Source organism: Notechis scutatus, chromosome 9 (assembly GCF_049901735.1).
Source record: "Notechis scutatus isolate UNSWTSFEM ecotype Mainland chromosome 9, rNotScu1.2, whole genome shotgun sequence".
NCBI classification, from domain to species: Eukaryota; Metazoa; Chordata; class Lepidosauria; order Squamata; family Elapidae; genus Notechis; species Notechis scutatus.
Window position 1 is genome coordinate 1,783,974 of NC_142017.1, and position 16,290 is coordinate 1,800,263.

At 47.4% G+C, this 16,290-nt stretch overlaps 1 protein-coding gene across 7 annotated transcripts in view; it reads left to right on the forward strand.

Moving 5' to 3' along the window:
• KIAA0513 (KIAA0513 ortholog) overlaps nucleotides 1–15,726 on the forward strand; it is a 38,221-nt gene extending 22,495 nt beyond the window's left edge. For 3 of the 7 annotated variants that reach the window (XM_026689777.2, XM_026689776.2, XM_087971393.1), the window contains exons 4-13: nucleotides 3,318–3,417; nucleotides 3,632–3,705; nucleotides 4,538–4,608; nucleotides 4,917–5,130; nucleotides 5,914–5,954; nucleotides 6,085–6,169; nucleotides 6,917–6,994; nucleotides 10,003–10,083; nucleotides 11,712–11,806; nucleotides 12,887–15,726. In XM_026689777.2, the coding sequence (XP_026545562.1) occupies nucleotides 3,318–3,417; nucleotides 3,632–3,705; nucleotides 4,538–4,608; nucleotides 4,917–5,130; nucleotides 5,914–5,954; nucleotides 6,085–6,169; nucleotides 6,917–6,994; nucleotides 10,003–10,083; nucleotides 11,712–11,806; nucleotides 12,887–12,936 (889 nt within the window). In that variant the 3' untranslated portion in view covers nucleotides 12,937–15,726. Of the gene's footprint in view, nucleotides 1–3,317; nucleotides 3,418–3,631; nucleotides 3,706–4,537; nucleotides 4,609–4,916; nucleotides 5,131–5,913; nucleotides 5,955–6,084; nucleotides 6,170–6,916; nucleotides 6,995–7,389; nucleotides 7,420–10,002; nucleotides 10,084–10,640; nucleotides 10,875–11,711; nucleotides 11,807–12,886 lie in introns of those variants that run through there. The other 4 variants (XM_087971390.1, XM_087971389.1, XM_087971391.1 and 1 more) reach the window with 3 other exon arrangements.
• Nucleotides 15,727–16,290: the final 564 nt, after the last annotated feature.

Genomic DNA, 16,290 nt, shown 5'->3' on the forward strand with positions numbered 1-16,290 from the left:
AGTTTAAATAGTTTTTAATCCAGTTAGAGTTTAAGCATTGTCATTCAGTCCATTAAGTCATTCACAGTATTTCCATCCAGTAAGACTCACTAGTATAGTCCAAGTTAAGAGTCCTTGCAATATCTTTATCAGCCGATAAAGATATCTTCTCCTCCTCCGGTTTCACTCTCCAGAGAAACAAACGCTGGATATTCAGTAAACAGTAGCAAACAAGAACAGTTCAGTCACAGGCACTCACAGTCAGTAATCACAGTTAGTCACAGCAAGACACAGTTAGTCGCAGCAGCACACAGTTACAGTCACAGCTTTCCAGCTTCTAATGCTTCCTTATATTGTATCTTCTAACCGCACCCTTAATCGGCTAATTGCCTGCTGCATTGTGCTTAAAGCGATAAGCACTTAAACCATGATATCTAAGTTTTATATATTTATTCACCCAAACCATATTTGGTATCAATGTTATACCTAACAAAGCCCAAGCAGTTCCTGCAAGCCCCTTGGAACAGGGCTATGCCTGGAGTTTGGTTAGACTTTTTGAGCCAACTAGGTCCTTCTGAATATAAACAAACAAGGGGTTTTTCTGTTCACCTTCTGTGCATACAAATTCATTCATTGACCTCTTTCCCATGGTGGAAAGACCGAGATTGACAGGTGCCAAGGTCCAGAGAGAGAAACACCTTCGAAGTAGTCTCTGTATAGCATGGATAGCTCCTGCACCCATTATTATTAAAATACATCCACGTCATGGCAAGTTCAAAGCCCCAGAGATGCTAACATTTCTGTTAATAATGGCAACAATCCTATGGAACGGCTTCCTGCTGGAACAGTGTTTTCTCAACCATGACAACTTGAATGAATGAATGAATGAATTCTGGTACTGGCCAAGTGTGATTAGACACACAAGGAATTGGTCTTGGTGCATATGCTCTCAATGTACATAAAAAGAAAAGATACTGTCATGCCCCTGGCGGAGACTGACTCTGAGGGAGAGGAGGAACAGCCGACAGGGAGTGGAAGTGGGGCTCCGGAGGTTGTGGAGGAGGCTGGGCAAGGGCAGAGGCCGGCTGGGCAGTCAAGAGGAGGACCCAGGCCCATCCCCTCTCCATCCTAGGGCACGCAGGGAGGAGAGGATAAGGGAAAGATGTGGTCCACTGGAGAGGAGAGGATCTTGATCCTCTTCATGGACTGCAGCTGTGACAACTGAATAAGAGAACGGACATGTGTATTGGCAAACGCTGGAAACAAAGCATGGAAATATCTCTAGTTTATGGTTCCTGTCTGAGTTTGGCGTCCTTCCCAGTGTGTGTCTGTGGATGTCCTCCAGCCCTTATCTTGCCTGGTTTGTATTGCTTTTTTCCTCCTTCTTGTAACTGTTTGTGTGGGAGTTTTTTTGTCTTCAGTCAAGGATATTCGGAGCTTGGAAGGAAAGTGAAGGAATAAAAGGGGCTTCGCCTGTTTTCTGTGACTGTATTTGTTTTGTATCCCACCCTGGGTCATCACATATACATAGGTCAAAAATCATAAGGTACAACACCTAATGAAAGTCATAGGGTAAAAATAAGAGGGGTGGACTTCAACTCTCTGAATTCTCCGCTGGCTGGGGAATTCTGGGAGTTGAAGTCTGCCCCTCTTAAAGTTGTCATGGTTGAGAAATACTGCTTTGGAAGCTCTTTTATCCACGGGTTTTATTCCAGAATAGAGAGTTGTTCTGGAGCAGGGGTCTCCAACCTTGGCAAAGCTGCCTGAGGAATTCTGGGAGTTGAAGTCCATAAGACTTAAAGTTGCCAAGGTTGGAGACCCCTGTTCTGGAGGAAACTTAATGCTCCTATGCATGCTTACTGTTTCCTCCATTGTTACCGAGTTCACTTATTTGTATATGCTACCTTACTATTTCTACGGATGTTTTAATTTCCTGGATTTATTGCATGCCCCTGTAATATGCAGGGAGTCCTTGGAACTAAATCACTGTATAAGTGTAATAAAATTCGCCGAACAAGAGCTCTCTTTTTGCAGCTGGGTTATTTTTTTTTTACAAACTCCTGGAATTGAGGTTGAGGATAAATCACCGCAGTCAACTTCCTATCCTTTTTGACGCCTTTGGGAAACCTGTTTATTTACCCTGGCAGATGCCACGATCCGCAGTTACACAATTTTCTCTTTGTTTTGAGTGAATAGAAAAGGGCAGGTCCTGTGGTTTCTGAGGACAGGGATTTACCTGGTGATAACTTGCAGGCATCCATATGTTTTAAACCAGGGGTCGCCAACCTTTTGGACCTCAGGGACCACCAAACTCATAATTTTAAATCCCGCAGACCACTAATATGAATTTTGACTGACGGTGGCTTGCTGACATTGGTGGGAGAGAGAGAGACAGAGAGTGAGAGAGGCGATCTAACCTCAGAGGGCCGGTGGTGATGTTCTCCCTCCCTCCCTCCCTCCCTCTCCCCCCCCCACACATATACACAGGTCCCTCACATACCCACACGCCCTCCAAGGTGCTCCATTCTCAGGGAGAGAGAGAGAGAGAGAGAGAGACTTTTGGCTTCATGCAAGGAAAGCAGCAGAAGCAGCAGAAGTCTTTCTTTCTCTCCCCCAAACTCCACCAGAAATGAGTCTTTGCTGGCGCAGCCTCTTGGAGCAGGAGGCCTTGCAGGGTCCCTGACTCATTTCTGGCGGAGTTTGGGGGAGAGAAAGAAAGACTTTTACTGCTTTCCTTACGTGCAGCCAAAAGCAGAAGAAGAAAGAAGCGGAGAGCAGCAGCCTGGTGGCCAGGCCAGGTGCGTGGGGTGAGTGGGGCAAGTTCCCCCCTCCGCCCTTTCCCCCCACCCCTCACTACCTCGGGTTGTTCGCAATACAAGCGACGCAAGCCTTGTGTTCCTGCGCAGCCTGGATTAATTGCTTTGGGGGTGACATTTCTCTGCGGACCACCCAAATTTTCTCACAGACCACCAGTGGTCCCTGGCCCACCAGTTGGTGACCACTGTTTTAAAGGAGGAATGAAATTTTGTGGCCCACCTGCTGCCTTTAAAGCTTGGGGTATAACTGTCCTGGGAGAGGGTCTTTCGCAGAGAAGCCTTCATTGTTGGTCTGTAGGAATCTCAGTTCCTTCTGCTTCAAGAGACCCAATCCATAGAGGTGGCCACAATGAAGGGGAGGGTGTCAACCTTTTTTCCAAAGTACCTGAAGGCAGGACAAGCAGCAATGGCAGGCAGGCAGGCAGGCAGGCAGGCAAGCAGGGGCCCCGTCTGCCGTCTGGAAGCAGATATTTCTATTTATAGGCGTGCAAAGGTGTGATGGGTGATGATGTGTGATTTCAGAGAGGAGTTTGACCAAGAGGAGCAAGCCAGATTCGGGGAGCTGTGCAGTGGCGAGAACACGAAAGGCAGAGAGTGGTTCGCCAGATACGTCAGCGCCCAGGTAAGGAAGCATTTAGGATCAAACCGCTTTGCTAAATCTGGCATGCCGTAGATCTCAGGGAACGCGCCCGACTTACCATTGGCAATGCAGTGCAATTCCAGCCTGCTTCGGAACTTCTTCTAGGATTTGTTAAGAGTCCCTGTGAACCTACATGGAAAAGCACAGTCTACCATCTTGGTATTCCTAACTTCGTCCGTTGTCGGTTCCTTCACAGCGCTGCAATTCCAAGTGTGTTTCCGAGCAGACTTTCTATCGCCTGGTGCAGTCCTTTGCTGTTGTGCTGTTTGAGTGAGTAAGCCCAGTCATCTTTTGTGTGTGTGTGTGTGTGTGTGTGTGTGTGTTTCAACAAGACTTAATTCAGTAGACTTTCTGCACAGCCAGATCCACCAAATATTTTGGCTAGATTTCCTTAAATCCCTGATCTTCCAAGCAGTCCGTGTCTCTCTCTCTCTCTCTCTCTCTCTCTCTCTGTCTCTCTCTCTCTCTCTCTCTCTCTCTCTCTCTCTCTCTCTCTCTCTCTCTCTCTCTTTGTGTGTGTCTTCTGTCTCTTTCTCTCTCTCTCTGTCTCTTGTGTCTCTGTCTCTTCTCTCTCTGTCTCTCTCTGTCCCTCTCTCTCTTTGTGTGTCTATCTCTGTCTCTTTCTTTCTTTCTCTCTCTCTCTCTCTTTGTGTGTGTCTCTCTGTCTCTTTCTCTCTGTCTCTGCCTCTGTCTCTCTCTCTCTCTCTCTTTCTCTCTCTGCCTCTCTGCCTCTGTCTTTCTCTCTCTCTCTTTGTGTCTCTCTGTCTCTTTCTCTTTCTCTCTGTCTGTCTCTGTCTGTCTCTGTCTCTCTCTTACATACACACTCACACTTCCATTTTGGCCCTGTAATTCATTCCTTGGAAGGACCCTGGGCCAAAGCACAGAATCATAGAATTACGGGGTTTGGAAGATCAGAGACCCTCAAACTGGCGATTCTCAAACTTGAAGATGGGTGGACTTCAACTCCCGGAATTCCCCAGCCAGCTTGAGAAACGCTGCTCTCTAATCCAACCCTCTGCAAAAACCAATTTTTGAGCCACGCTCCCTGGAATAAGGTCCCTCCCTCCACACTTTTCACCCACTTTTCTCTTTGGCTTTGTAGATGCTACCAGATGGATGACTTCAGCCCTGCTAAAAACCTGATGACCATGTGCTTTACTTACTACTACGTCGGTAAGTGTAGCAAAAGTCAAATCCAGAGGAGTGGTTTGTCTCCAGCAGGAGCACATGGACTTTCCAAGAAGTATTTTTTTTTTAAATTAAAAAAAGGAATCCTGCCTATTTATAGGCTGCCATGTGGACTAGTAACCTGGCTTGTTTTAAAAAGAAAAGAAGTGGCTCTCTTTATACGAGATTGGAGACGGGTTGCTCCCTATTTTGACTGGGGAATTCTGGGAGTTGAAGTCCACGTGTCTGAAAGTTGCCAAGTTTGAGAAACTCCGGGTTAAAACTGTTTCCTTTCCCCCTTGATCTTTGTACAGGCAAGCCCCAAACTCTCCCCCCAGAGTGCAAGGAGGAGAGAGCCGCGGGGAGCATTGATTCCTACCTGAAATCCGCCAACAGCTGGCTGGCCGAGAAGAAGGACATTGCGGAACGGCTGCTGAAAAACACCTCGGCCAAGACGGAGAACATGAAAGGGTTTTTCGGGAGCTTTGAAAGCAAACTGAGGGGTCCCAGCGGGACCAGGAAGAGCGAGTGAGTCCCAGTGGGAAGGTTTAGGGCAGGCTCCAAAGGATGCATCCGCTTTGTCACCTGTAAATTCTCAAGGAATGGAGTGTCCCCTGAGATTCCCAAAGGCAGGAATAAAATGAGAGGGTGGAACTGGCAGGAAAGCGGATTTTATCTGAGGGTCAGGGAGAACATCGTAACTGTCAGGTTTCCAAGGGATGAAATCCACTTAAGAAGAAAAGAGCAAGGTCTGTCTTCTAAACAATCTGTTTTATTTAGGAAAGTATCAAATTGGAAAAGCCTGTTGTAATTCTGGATCTGACATAACCCGGAATTATACCACATTAATATTGGAAATTAGAAACAGCCCCCCAAAAGTCACATTTCCCCAATAGACGTAAATCAACGTTTGCCTGGTGTCATTAATTTCCACCTCCAGGTCTCAGCAGGGTCGGCTTTTGTTCCCACGGGAAGGAGAACCACCTAGCCTCAACAACTCTCTCTATCTCCACGCCTCCTGCCTTAGGAATGTGGTAAACCTGAAACCCCCCCCCCATAACCAGCAAAGAGAAAGAAGGAAAAGAAATATATAATAAGGCTAAATAAAATGGCTATGCATATGTCAATTTCGGACTCGACAATAACATTGGACGCAGTTTGGTTGTGGAATCGACTCTGTAGAAGCAGCTGATCGTGGTCCCTGGATGGATTGGAGCCAAGGATGGGCTGCCCTTGAGCCTTCCGTGGCAGAGGGGGGCTTGCCACCTCTGCTCTGCTGGGCTGAATCCCACCTCTGTGCTCTTCTTGTAGGGATGGCGAAGAGAAGCCCAGGGAGAGAATGCAGAAATCAGGTAAGCAGATCCAGCCCAGATAGTTGGTGGTCCTGGGTGGAAGCTCCGGATCTCTCCAGCAGGGCAAAGAAGGCGGAAGGGGGTCTGCCTCCTCTAAGGCCCCGTGGCCTGAATGTCCCTCTCTGCGCAGTTTCCCTCTACAGTCCCGAGGAGGAGGAAGAAAGAAACGGGGAGAAGATCTACCTGTACACGCACCTCAAGCAACAGCCCATCTGGTAAGGACGGAGAAGACGGCGGTTCTGACCCAGCTCCCCTAACACGACAAACCCTCTGAAGTTAAATCGATGATTCCTTTATTAGGAATGCTGGCAGCTCCGGCAAAAGGTTTCTCCCTCACTGCAGGCTAATAAGTCCGTCTGCCACATCTATTCATCTCCGCCCCCTGCCTTTTATCCCCAGAGTTAAGGTGGGGCCTCACTAGCAGCAGTGGCTCTTCCATCTCAAGGCCCAGCCCATAGATTTCCACTGCTCTCCTCTCCTCTGCCTTTTGGGCATCCATGCATCAGGCACTGGACCCGGCTGTTCCTCCTCTTCCTCTTCCTCATCAGCCACCTCCAGACCTGGGGGCTGTTGACTCTCCATCTGAGGGTTGACGGATGGCCAAGGCTCCATCTCTCTCTCTCTCTCTCTCTCTCCCTCCCTCCCTCCCTCCCTCCCTCCCTCTTCCCCCTCGGAGCTCTCAGGTTGCCTTGATCCTGACCCTGACTCCCATGCTGCTGCCTCATCTGGAGGGGCCAGCAGCCGATAGGCCACAACAATGGCCTTCTCAATCTTCACAGCCTCCACAGAAAGTCGGCTGTGGCCTTCAGAGCAGCTCAGCACAGGGTCCTTCCAACCACCCAGAACCCGGCTGTTGTTGGCACCGGCCTCCATGCTCCATGCTTTCATTTATTTATTAAATTGATATGCCACCCATCTCACTATCCCAAGCAACTCTCGGTGTCTTCCTCCCGGTTTTGTAGGCACACTCTGAGGTTCTGGAACGCGGCTTTCTTTGATGCCGTCCACTGCGAGAGGCGGAAACGGTCTCCCACCACCAGGTAACATCTCTCAGGGCCTCCTCTGGCTTTGGAGGAGGGTGAGGGGAGGAAAGGTTGGCTGGAGAGGAGGTTTCCCATCTCTCCGTGGCCTTCACGCTCCCTTGTCAGGATGGCTCCTTCTGTTCGTTTGTGGCCGAGCTGCTCTCAGATGTTCCTCTTTGGATTAGAAAAGGGGAGATTGGTGGGAAGGACCTTCACTCTTGTACTGTCTTGTGGGTGGGTTGAAAAAACTAATTCTTTCTCTCTCTCTCTCTCTCCCTTTCTCTCTCTCAATGCCTGTAATCCTGTTCTTTTTTTTTCTTGGTTCATTTCCTCCGTCCTTTCCTTCCTTCCTTCCTTCCATCCTTCTTGCATGTACATGTGACTTCTCTTGGCCCTTCCTGCTGCCACTCCAGAGGGGACACTGGGGAGGAAGAGGAAAAGAGGTGTGTCTTCCCACCTTTACTTTCTTCCCTTTCTTTCCCCTCCCCCTAAATGGTTACCCCAGCCCAAAAATTTGCCTCCTGCCAACGGGGATGAGAAATCCTGTTAGACGACGGAACGTGTTCGTTCATTAATTTATTGAATTCATTTCTATTGAAATTTGCTTTTCTTTGGCCTGGTGGTGCTGTCTCTTTTATTCCCGTGGGCAGCCCTCTCTCTTGGACCAAATTCAGAGGACCAAGGCTGCCCCGGGGGCCTCTCAAATGGACATCTTTGGCCTTGTGACTAAAATTTGCCTTGTTTTGGAAAGCTGCAATACAAAAGAAGTCGGATTAAAATGAAAGAAATGTTGCACGCTAAACTAATAGGCAGCAAGGCCTGCCTTAAACTACCTTTGGATTGTCTTCCAGCATAGGAGCCCATCTTCTGATTCCCTGCCAGAGGTGGTGGGCCACAGTTTATTTTAAAAAATATATGGGTTGAGTAGTGTTTATAGTCTTCTGAATTTGCATTCAACGTTTCCATCCCCATAAGACGGCGTACACCAAGTATCACGTTTAGTTAATTTGGTTTTGCCATTTTTGCGTCTCGGCAACAGGGGTAAGTTTTTGGAAAGTGGCTGCTGCTTTGAGTCTGTAAGAAGTTCTAAAGTTTCAGTGTTTTGTTTTGGTTTCCCTTTTTCCTCCTTCCTTCCTTTTGGCTTCTGAGCGCCTTTGGTGACTGGCTGATATATTCTGTCTCTCCCTTCCCTTTCTTTGTTAACTGTCTGGACTTTAAACATCTCCTCTTCTGAGTAAGTTCTCTCTTACACTGATGGTGGTACTCTGTGTTCCCTGCCCCCCCCTTAACTGGTGTTTTATCCTGCCCACATCCGAGGCTGGCTTGCTCTTCTTCCTAGAGCGGGGATGGTGGTGAACCTATGAGAACTGGTGAGCTGCCACGCCATTTTGGGTGACACACCTCTGCACCCTCTGGAAGGTGTGGAAGAGGGCCTTGCTCTTGTGCTGCTTTTGTGGCCCCCATAAAAATGTGCCAATATTCTCACATGGTTTTCACAACCTTCGGAGACCCTGTGAGAACAAAACACTCTTGTGTGAACTCCAGAGGATCTGGAGAGGTGGTCTGGAAAGAGAGAGTTCTTTTGTCTCTCTCTCTCTCTGTGTGTAAAACACACCAGCGGGGCCTGAATTGTTGACCCCTCCCCCAAGTGCAAAAGGTTCACCACCACTGTCCTAGGGGGTTTGCACACACAGTCTCCATTGCACGTCCTCCAGTCATACAGATGGGGGCCAGGAGGCTGTATACCAAGACCTGAAGCCTTGAAGGGCTGGAGCCCCTCTCTGCTCTGGTCTCCTTCTGGCCAAAGCAGGAGAAATTGCCCCCAGCCTCATTCTCTAGGGAAGTTCCCCTTCTCTGTAAGGCCAGCATAGATCAGCTCATCTCCCAGGAAGTGGCGTGCAAAAGGTTTTTAATTTCAAATCCCCCCGAGCTTTAAAAAATTGCTCGCAAGATCCTTGCATTTAAAAACCAGAGGAAGGAATACGGGGAGCTTCAAACGCTCCCCGAATGATTGGAAGAGCTGGTTTGGGACTTGCAACCGCCCGTCCTTCTTGCAACCTGCAGCTCTGCGTTGTTTTTATTTCTCTCTTGGGAAACCTTTTTTTTAAAAAACCTTATTTCTAAGAACAGCAGGCTGGATTTTTTAAGATGTGTGTTTCTTTTCATCCGGTCTCTCTTGGGGGCCTCTTCTGTCTCCTTTGGGGGAACCTGGGGTCTCCTTTCTCTGAAGTGGTGACCTGTTTTTGTCAGGGTTGGAGGGAAAAGCCAGCACTTGGCCAGTTCCAGAAAGCTTAATTCCAGATGGAGGGAGCTCAGCTTTAAAGCTAACATTTCGATCAGGTTATCGGGAGAAAGACTTCAGTTGGACCTTAAGAGGTTGGGGATTGGGGTTTCCTTTTGAACCTTTCTCCTTTCCACTTCATTCCTTCCCCTCTTGCTGTGTGTTTGGCTTTCTCCTTTCCTGCACACCACACAACAGATGGCTTGTAAGGGACTGGGGGTGTGTCACAGTAGTCACCATTATGGTGGCAACCGAGATGACTTCCTGCAGAAACGTCTCCACTTGTAAAGTTGAACTTGCTTTTGAAAGAGGACTCTAAAGAAGCTAGATAACCACAGATGCAATCCACAAATGGAAGGGAAACTTATTTAAAATTGGTCTTTGGACTTCATACAGCAGGGATCCCCAAACTTGGCAACTTTAAGACTTGTGGACTTCAATTCCCAGAATTCTCCAGCCAGCTATGCCAAAGAATTCTGGGAGTTGAAGTCCACAAGTCTTAAAGTTGCCAAGTTTGGAGTGACACAAGCTCAAATACAGAACCTCAAATTGGCCAGACACAACCCATCTTGGGAGGTGGCCTTAGAAACATCTCCCGAGTGGTTGCCACAATTGATAGCTAATATGGGAAAGCAGGCTGTGCCCTTCAACCTTGCTCCCATCAATGCCTGCCAATTTTGACAAACGATGTGCCAATCAATTGCGCAAGGGACCCTGGCTCCATGTTCCCCACCTGTGTTTGCAGGGAGAAGTGGTGCCACATGACCCAAGAAGAACGGAACGATAGCCTCCGTTTTAATGAGAATATCACCTTTGGACAGTTGGGGTAAGTACCAAAACCAGCCATGTTTTCAAATAAGTGAGAAAAAGAAGATGAACTTTCGCAGCCTTCCGAGATTAGTAGTAGTAGTTCTTCTTCTTCTTCTTCTTCTTCTTCTTCTTCTTCTTCTTCTTCTTCTTCTTCTTCTTCTTCTTCTTCTTCTTCTTCTTCTTCTTCTTCTTCTTCTTCTTCTTCTTCTTCTTCTTCTTCTTCTTTCTTCTTCTTCTTCTTCTTCTTCTTCTTCTTCTTCTTCCTTCCTCCTCCTCCTCCTCCTCCTCCTCCTCCTCCTCCTCCTCCTCCTCCTCCTCCTCCTCCTCCTCCTCCTCTCCTTCTCCTTCCTTCTCCTCCCCTCCCCTCCTCCTCCTCCTTCTCTCTCTCTCTCTCTCTCTTTCTTTCTCTTCTCTCTCTCTCTCTCTCCTCTCTCCCTCCTCTCTCTTTCTCTCCTCCCTCTCCCTCTCCTCTCTCTCCTCCCTCTCTCTCCTTTAAGACAGTAATTATTCTTTAAATGCGTGCCATAAATCATACTGAAAATCTATGCATCCCAAATATCTTCTCATCTCCAGGCTCCCAAATGCAGTGTGTCATTTGCCTTGCACTTTCTCAGGAGGTCTATGCTGGCCTTCTATTTCTTTCTGGACTTCTGAAGGTCTAGACTTGTCTTCTGAGAATCCCAATAATGGGAATTGGACGTATCTGGAGAAGCTTCTTCTGGATCACCAGAAATGAGCAGCAAACGGCTTCAATCACCTCTTCTAATAAAAGTCACATCAGCTGTGTCTTGAAATAAATATATGCAATGTGTAAAAGTGGGGTGGGTGGGTGGGCTTGCTTTCAGCTCAGACTAGGTAGGGCTCAAAGCCACCAACCAAGAGTGAATTGGAAAGATCTAACCCCTGCCTGCTTTATGGATTTATTTTGGGGACTGGTGATAACATAAACTTCACAGCACAGAGGTGGCCAAAGTTCTGACTCCCCAGCTGACTTAGTTCTGATTATCATCATTTTAATGAACCTCCGGGAGCCTCCAGTAGTGGCTTGGGTAGGTAGTGATGGACTGGGGTCATCCCTGGAAGACAGGATGCAAATTAATGTTCTGTTTTGCCTGGGAAAAATTGAAGGGGTGAAATTGGGGGGGGGGGTTGGCTTTGAGGACAGCAGAAATGTAGCTGGAAACCATGGCTGATCCTTGATTGGGGCTGTGTAGATCCGCCACATCTGGGATCCCATTGGTCTTCCTAGATGCACAGAAAGCATTTGATAATGTGGACTGGCAATTCATGTTAACACAATTAAAGGACTTTGAGGAGAGATTTATTAACATAGTTAAGGAGATATAAAGAAAATGCAAAGGTGATAATAAATGTCTGGGAGATGACTGAGAAGATCAATATTAAGAAAGGCACAAGACAGGGATGCCCGCTGTCCCCATGTCTTCCTTTTGACTTCCACAACTTAAATGTGGAATCCTGGTTAGATTCTCGGTCAGTTCAATCCAACATTGCTTTTTCGGGGTCTCACGCAAAACTGTATCTGACGTTTGTTTCTTGTTTGTTTCTTTCAACTGGATTGAACCAACAAACCTCCAAAGCCAGATTTCTGGCTTGTTCTGACTTCTCTTTCCTTTCCTTGACCAGAACTTTCACTCATAACATGCTGGCTTTTGGGCTGAACAAGAAGCTTTGCAACGATTTCTTGAAGAAGCAGGCAGTGATTGGCAACCTGGATGAAGGTAGGTGGGGCTGGGAAAGGCCCAGGGGTCTTTGCAAAGCCAGAGACATCTTGGGGAAAGAGAAAGGGGATAAGAAGAAGGGCAATTTCCCTTCAGAGCTATGTTTCTTAATCTGGGCACCTTTCAGATGTGTGGACTTCAAATCCCAGAATTCCCCAGTCGGCCTTGCTGGGAGTTGAAGTGCACACCTCAATCTCCCAAGGTGGAGAATCACTGCTCTAAAGATCACTCCTCTGAGACTTAAGGACCAACTTCCAGTGGACTTCAGTTCCCAGAATTCCTCAACCAATATGGGAGTTGGTCCACACATCTTCAGGTTGGCACAGAAAAAGCTGTTTGGGGATTTAGATGCTCCCATCTTAGCCTTTTGCTTTGCCTTCGGCTGCCTTCTGCCACCCCAGATGTGTGCCTCCCATCCTTCGCATAACTGAAGCTGATCCCCAGACATCTGGAGGACATCAATTCAAGAAGAATGGTTTTGACATAAGGAGTAGGCAGAAATAGCCCAAACTGTAAATTGAATAATGGACAATTTGCTGCTCTTGCAATGCCGGTGACAGATGTCGTGGAACCGTTTTGGTTTGGTGCAACTTTGGCCCAACTTTGTCAACTTTTAAGGATCGTGGACTTCAACTCCCAGAATTCCTCAGCCAGCATAGCAATTAGTCCACAAGTCTTAAAGTTGACAAGGTTGGAAATAGCCTTGGTCTAGTCTAGTGCATTAGAGGGAACCAAGTTGAGGGAGGTGAATGTCTAGGGCAGATGTCTCCAAACTTGTCAACTTTAAGACTTGTGGACTTCAACTCCCAGAATTCCTCAGCCAGCTGGCTGAGGAATTCTAAAGGGACAAGTTGAAATAGCCACTAAAGTGCTTAGAAGGAAAAGCTGAGGAGGTGAATGACAAGTTTAAGGGGCCCAGCTGGCCTGGTCTAAAGGATTTCCATCCTCTAGGGATTTCCATCTCTGGAACAGTTCCTGCTGAATGGAGCGCCAAGCCGTTCTCCCCGCTGCTGTCTTGACCTGACCCAGCCTTGTTTCTGAAGATTTCTCAGATGGTTCTCCTTTTGATTCTCCTTTCAGAGCAGTACAAGCTGCTGAGTGACCACATTGACCAAATGGCTGCTGAATAGCTCCACCACCTGCTTGGCCAGGACCAGGATGGAGAGAAGAGGCCGGCGGAGGAAAAAGGCTGGGAAACCCACCTCGGGGGACCGTCTGAAGACTTCAGATGGGCTTTTAAAGCAACAGACTCCCCCCATAGACTCTGCAATAATCCTGCATGATTGCTGTTCAACTGTGTCTGTGCTGTGCTAAGCAGCCTGTAGAACTTGTCCATCCAAAGGCGCCAGTCTCCTTCTGCAGCCTCAAGGACACCCAACCCCTTCCTCAGACTTTGGGCATGGAAGCTCTGGCTTTGCGCCCCCCCCCCTCCCGGTCTGGGGAGATTCCTCCATGCAAGGCAGGGAGAGTCCTTGGGGACCAGGACAGGAGGTCCTTGTGAGAAGGACCGGAAGAAACCTCCACGCATTATCCTGGACTATTTTAAGCATCCAGAATCCTTTTTTTTTTTTTTTCAACAGCCATGAAATGTGAAATAGGATATGGGCCCGAGCTGCAATGGAACGGAGGGGCAGATAAGAGCTTTTAATTTTTCTGCAGAGCTGGTCATTCTGGAGAAAGGTATTTGGTAGACCCAGAAGGCCTGGTTTGATTCATCCTGTTAGGCAGAGAAAGATATTTAAAGGTAGGCAGGAGCTGACATTTTGTAGTTTTGGACCCTGAGATGCTGTGCAAGCCAACCGGGCCCAGATTCCTGGTTCCCTGGACCAGTTCTGGGACCTCCTGTGTGGTTTCAATGCAATATGTTCTGAATAAAACCAGGAAGCTGATCTAACTCCGGAGGTGTAAAGAAGAACAAGTCCACCACTGTGGTTGACGTGGTTGCTCAACTGGTTGACCAAGATTGATCGATCCCATCTCTCTGGTTTGTCAACCTCACGGAGCCTTTGTCTGGTTTGTCCACATGAAGTAGGTGGAAGGTTGTCTGTGAGGTGCTGCCATATTTCCACCATTCATGAACGTGAAGGCCTACATGGCAGCAACAAGCCATCTTGAGGGCAACCACAATATTCTTCAACATCCTCCCATTTGGAGAAGCCTCCTCTGGGCGGCTTCTCACACCTTTGATGATCAGCCTCTGGTGTCTTGTGTCTGGTGTGTGTGTGTGTGTGTGTGTGTGTGTGTGTGTTTCTAAGGACAGGTTGATGTTGGGTGTGTAGGGGAGTGTTTTCCATTCACTTTGGCTTGATGGATGCTGGTTTTTCATTCTTTGGGAAAAGATATAGCTGCTAGTGAGTTGTTGGGTGATTTACAGAGTCCACAAGAAACTCCATCTCCCTCCCTCCCTCCCTCTGTATGGGTGTGTGTGTGTGTGTGTGTGTGTGTGTGTGTGTGTGTGATTCTCGAATGTTGGACTCCTGTAGTTCCTGTGGCCACCAGGAGAGGGCCCCACAGAAACAGGTTTTTGACATGCTTCCTCCTGTGGGGTTCAAGGAAGGAATCCTTGCTTAGTTGGTTGCTTATGTTGAATCTGCCCTAGAGTCTGAGTTAGGAGTGGGGGTGACTTCTACTGGTAGGATTTTTGGATGCTCCCCTTAGAAACCCTCTTCTGTTTCCACTTGTTAACCAGATCCCTTTGCTGGTGGTTTCCAAAACAAGCAGCTTGCTGTCCTTAGCAGCCCGGTCTTTGCCAGTGGTAGCTTCTCTTCATAGCGTTGCTTCAATCCCGGTTGAAAACCCAAAGGTTTGGAGGAGGCTCAGCACACCAGCATTCCGCACGGCTGGCTTTTGCTCTTCCTAATCCTGCAGATAAAGCCCAAACTGCCACATCTGGAGAGAGGCCTCCGCTAAATTCTTCTAGCTCAGGCTTTCCTTCCACTTTGGGGAAGACATCCGATTCTCCCAGCAGGCTTGCATCAGCTTGACACACAGCGGAAACGACACGCCGAGGGATACCCCACCACTGACGACTGCAAAGGTGTTTCAGGGTGGGCCAAAGAGCATCAAGACTCAGCTCCCACTTGTAGACAATTGAAAGCCCGGAGTAAGATTTAAAGACGTGGATTTCTCCCGAGTTCCTGCAAGCCACAGCAATCCAGGACGTGGCCTGTATTTCGTGAAGGCTGCAGGAGTCCCGTTCCTCCGACGCATATTGTCCCGTCTCCTTTTATACCTGAATCCTTCCAGGTCTCTCTCGTAAATTGTGTTCATTGTTTTTTCTTCTCCATTCCATTGTTAAATCTTGACAATTTTTTTTCCCTTTAAGGTGGGGGATGGATGGAGAGCAGCACTGAACTGAATGTGAGTGAGCGAGGCTAGTCTACATTTTGTGGAATGCAAAAGATGTAAATCCAGATGTTTGCTTGCATTTCTGAGGTCTGCTTTAAAGGCTCGGGGAGGTAATTTGCAGCAAAGAGTTTAAGTGACTTCTTGGAATGAAAAGAAGGATGGGTCTGCAACAGATCCTGGGTTTTGTGTGTGTGTGTGTGGGAGGATGCTGCTAAATATGTAATTTTAGGATCATCCTTCTCTTCTTTGCTCTTTTAAAAAGCAAAAAACCCAGAACTGCATATTGTATGATTGTAAACCTGAGTGTCCCAGTGTGGCATTTCCATCATGTGAGTTTCACTGAAGTTTTAAAACTGCTGTATTTGGTTGTGTAATATATATATATATATACATATACAGTATAATGTTCTGATGTACATTGGGTGCATTGTGTGTGCCCTGTATCAAGAGTGCAACTTCATGTCCTATGTGGAATATTGTTGTTTTTAACTTATGTACTGAAAACATTTCAAGTTCTGGTTACGACAGAATCAGGGGAAATAAAATAAAGCTTCAATAAATAAATGAAACCACATCTTCACTCTTTTCCCCCTGCCCAGGTTATGTTTATTCCAGATCCCGTTTTCTGTGCTATTCCCTCTCTTTTTTAAAAAAAATCAATGAAATACAAGTGATCCTTGACTTATAACCATGCATTTAGCCATCGTTCACAGTTACAACGGCACTGAAAAAAGGTGATTTAGGAGAGGTCCTCGCCCTTATGAGAAAGGAGAACAACCGAAAAAGAAAAGAAAAATGTAGGGTGGAAAATGGCTTGTGGTCTTTACAGTAGTTCTAAATGCCTTTGGATTTCATCCACTTTCTCTGAGGTTATACCATCCCTGTTTTCTTTCCATAATCTATTCTTTTATTGCCAATCCACCTCATAAATCGCATGTCTTCCTTTGCGTTTTCCGTGTGGTCTTGGCGCTGGTGTTGAACCATAGATAGCGCTTGTCTATCAAGGTTCCTTAATTGGGCGCCAAGATCGCCCTATGCTTTGTCTTTGTGGCTGAGCCTGGCCACAGACTATGACCACAGGTTAAAACGGCAGGTGAGTCGAAGCGCTGCAGCTCTTAAGAAGCCACACCTGTGTT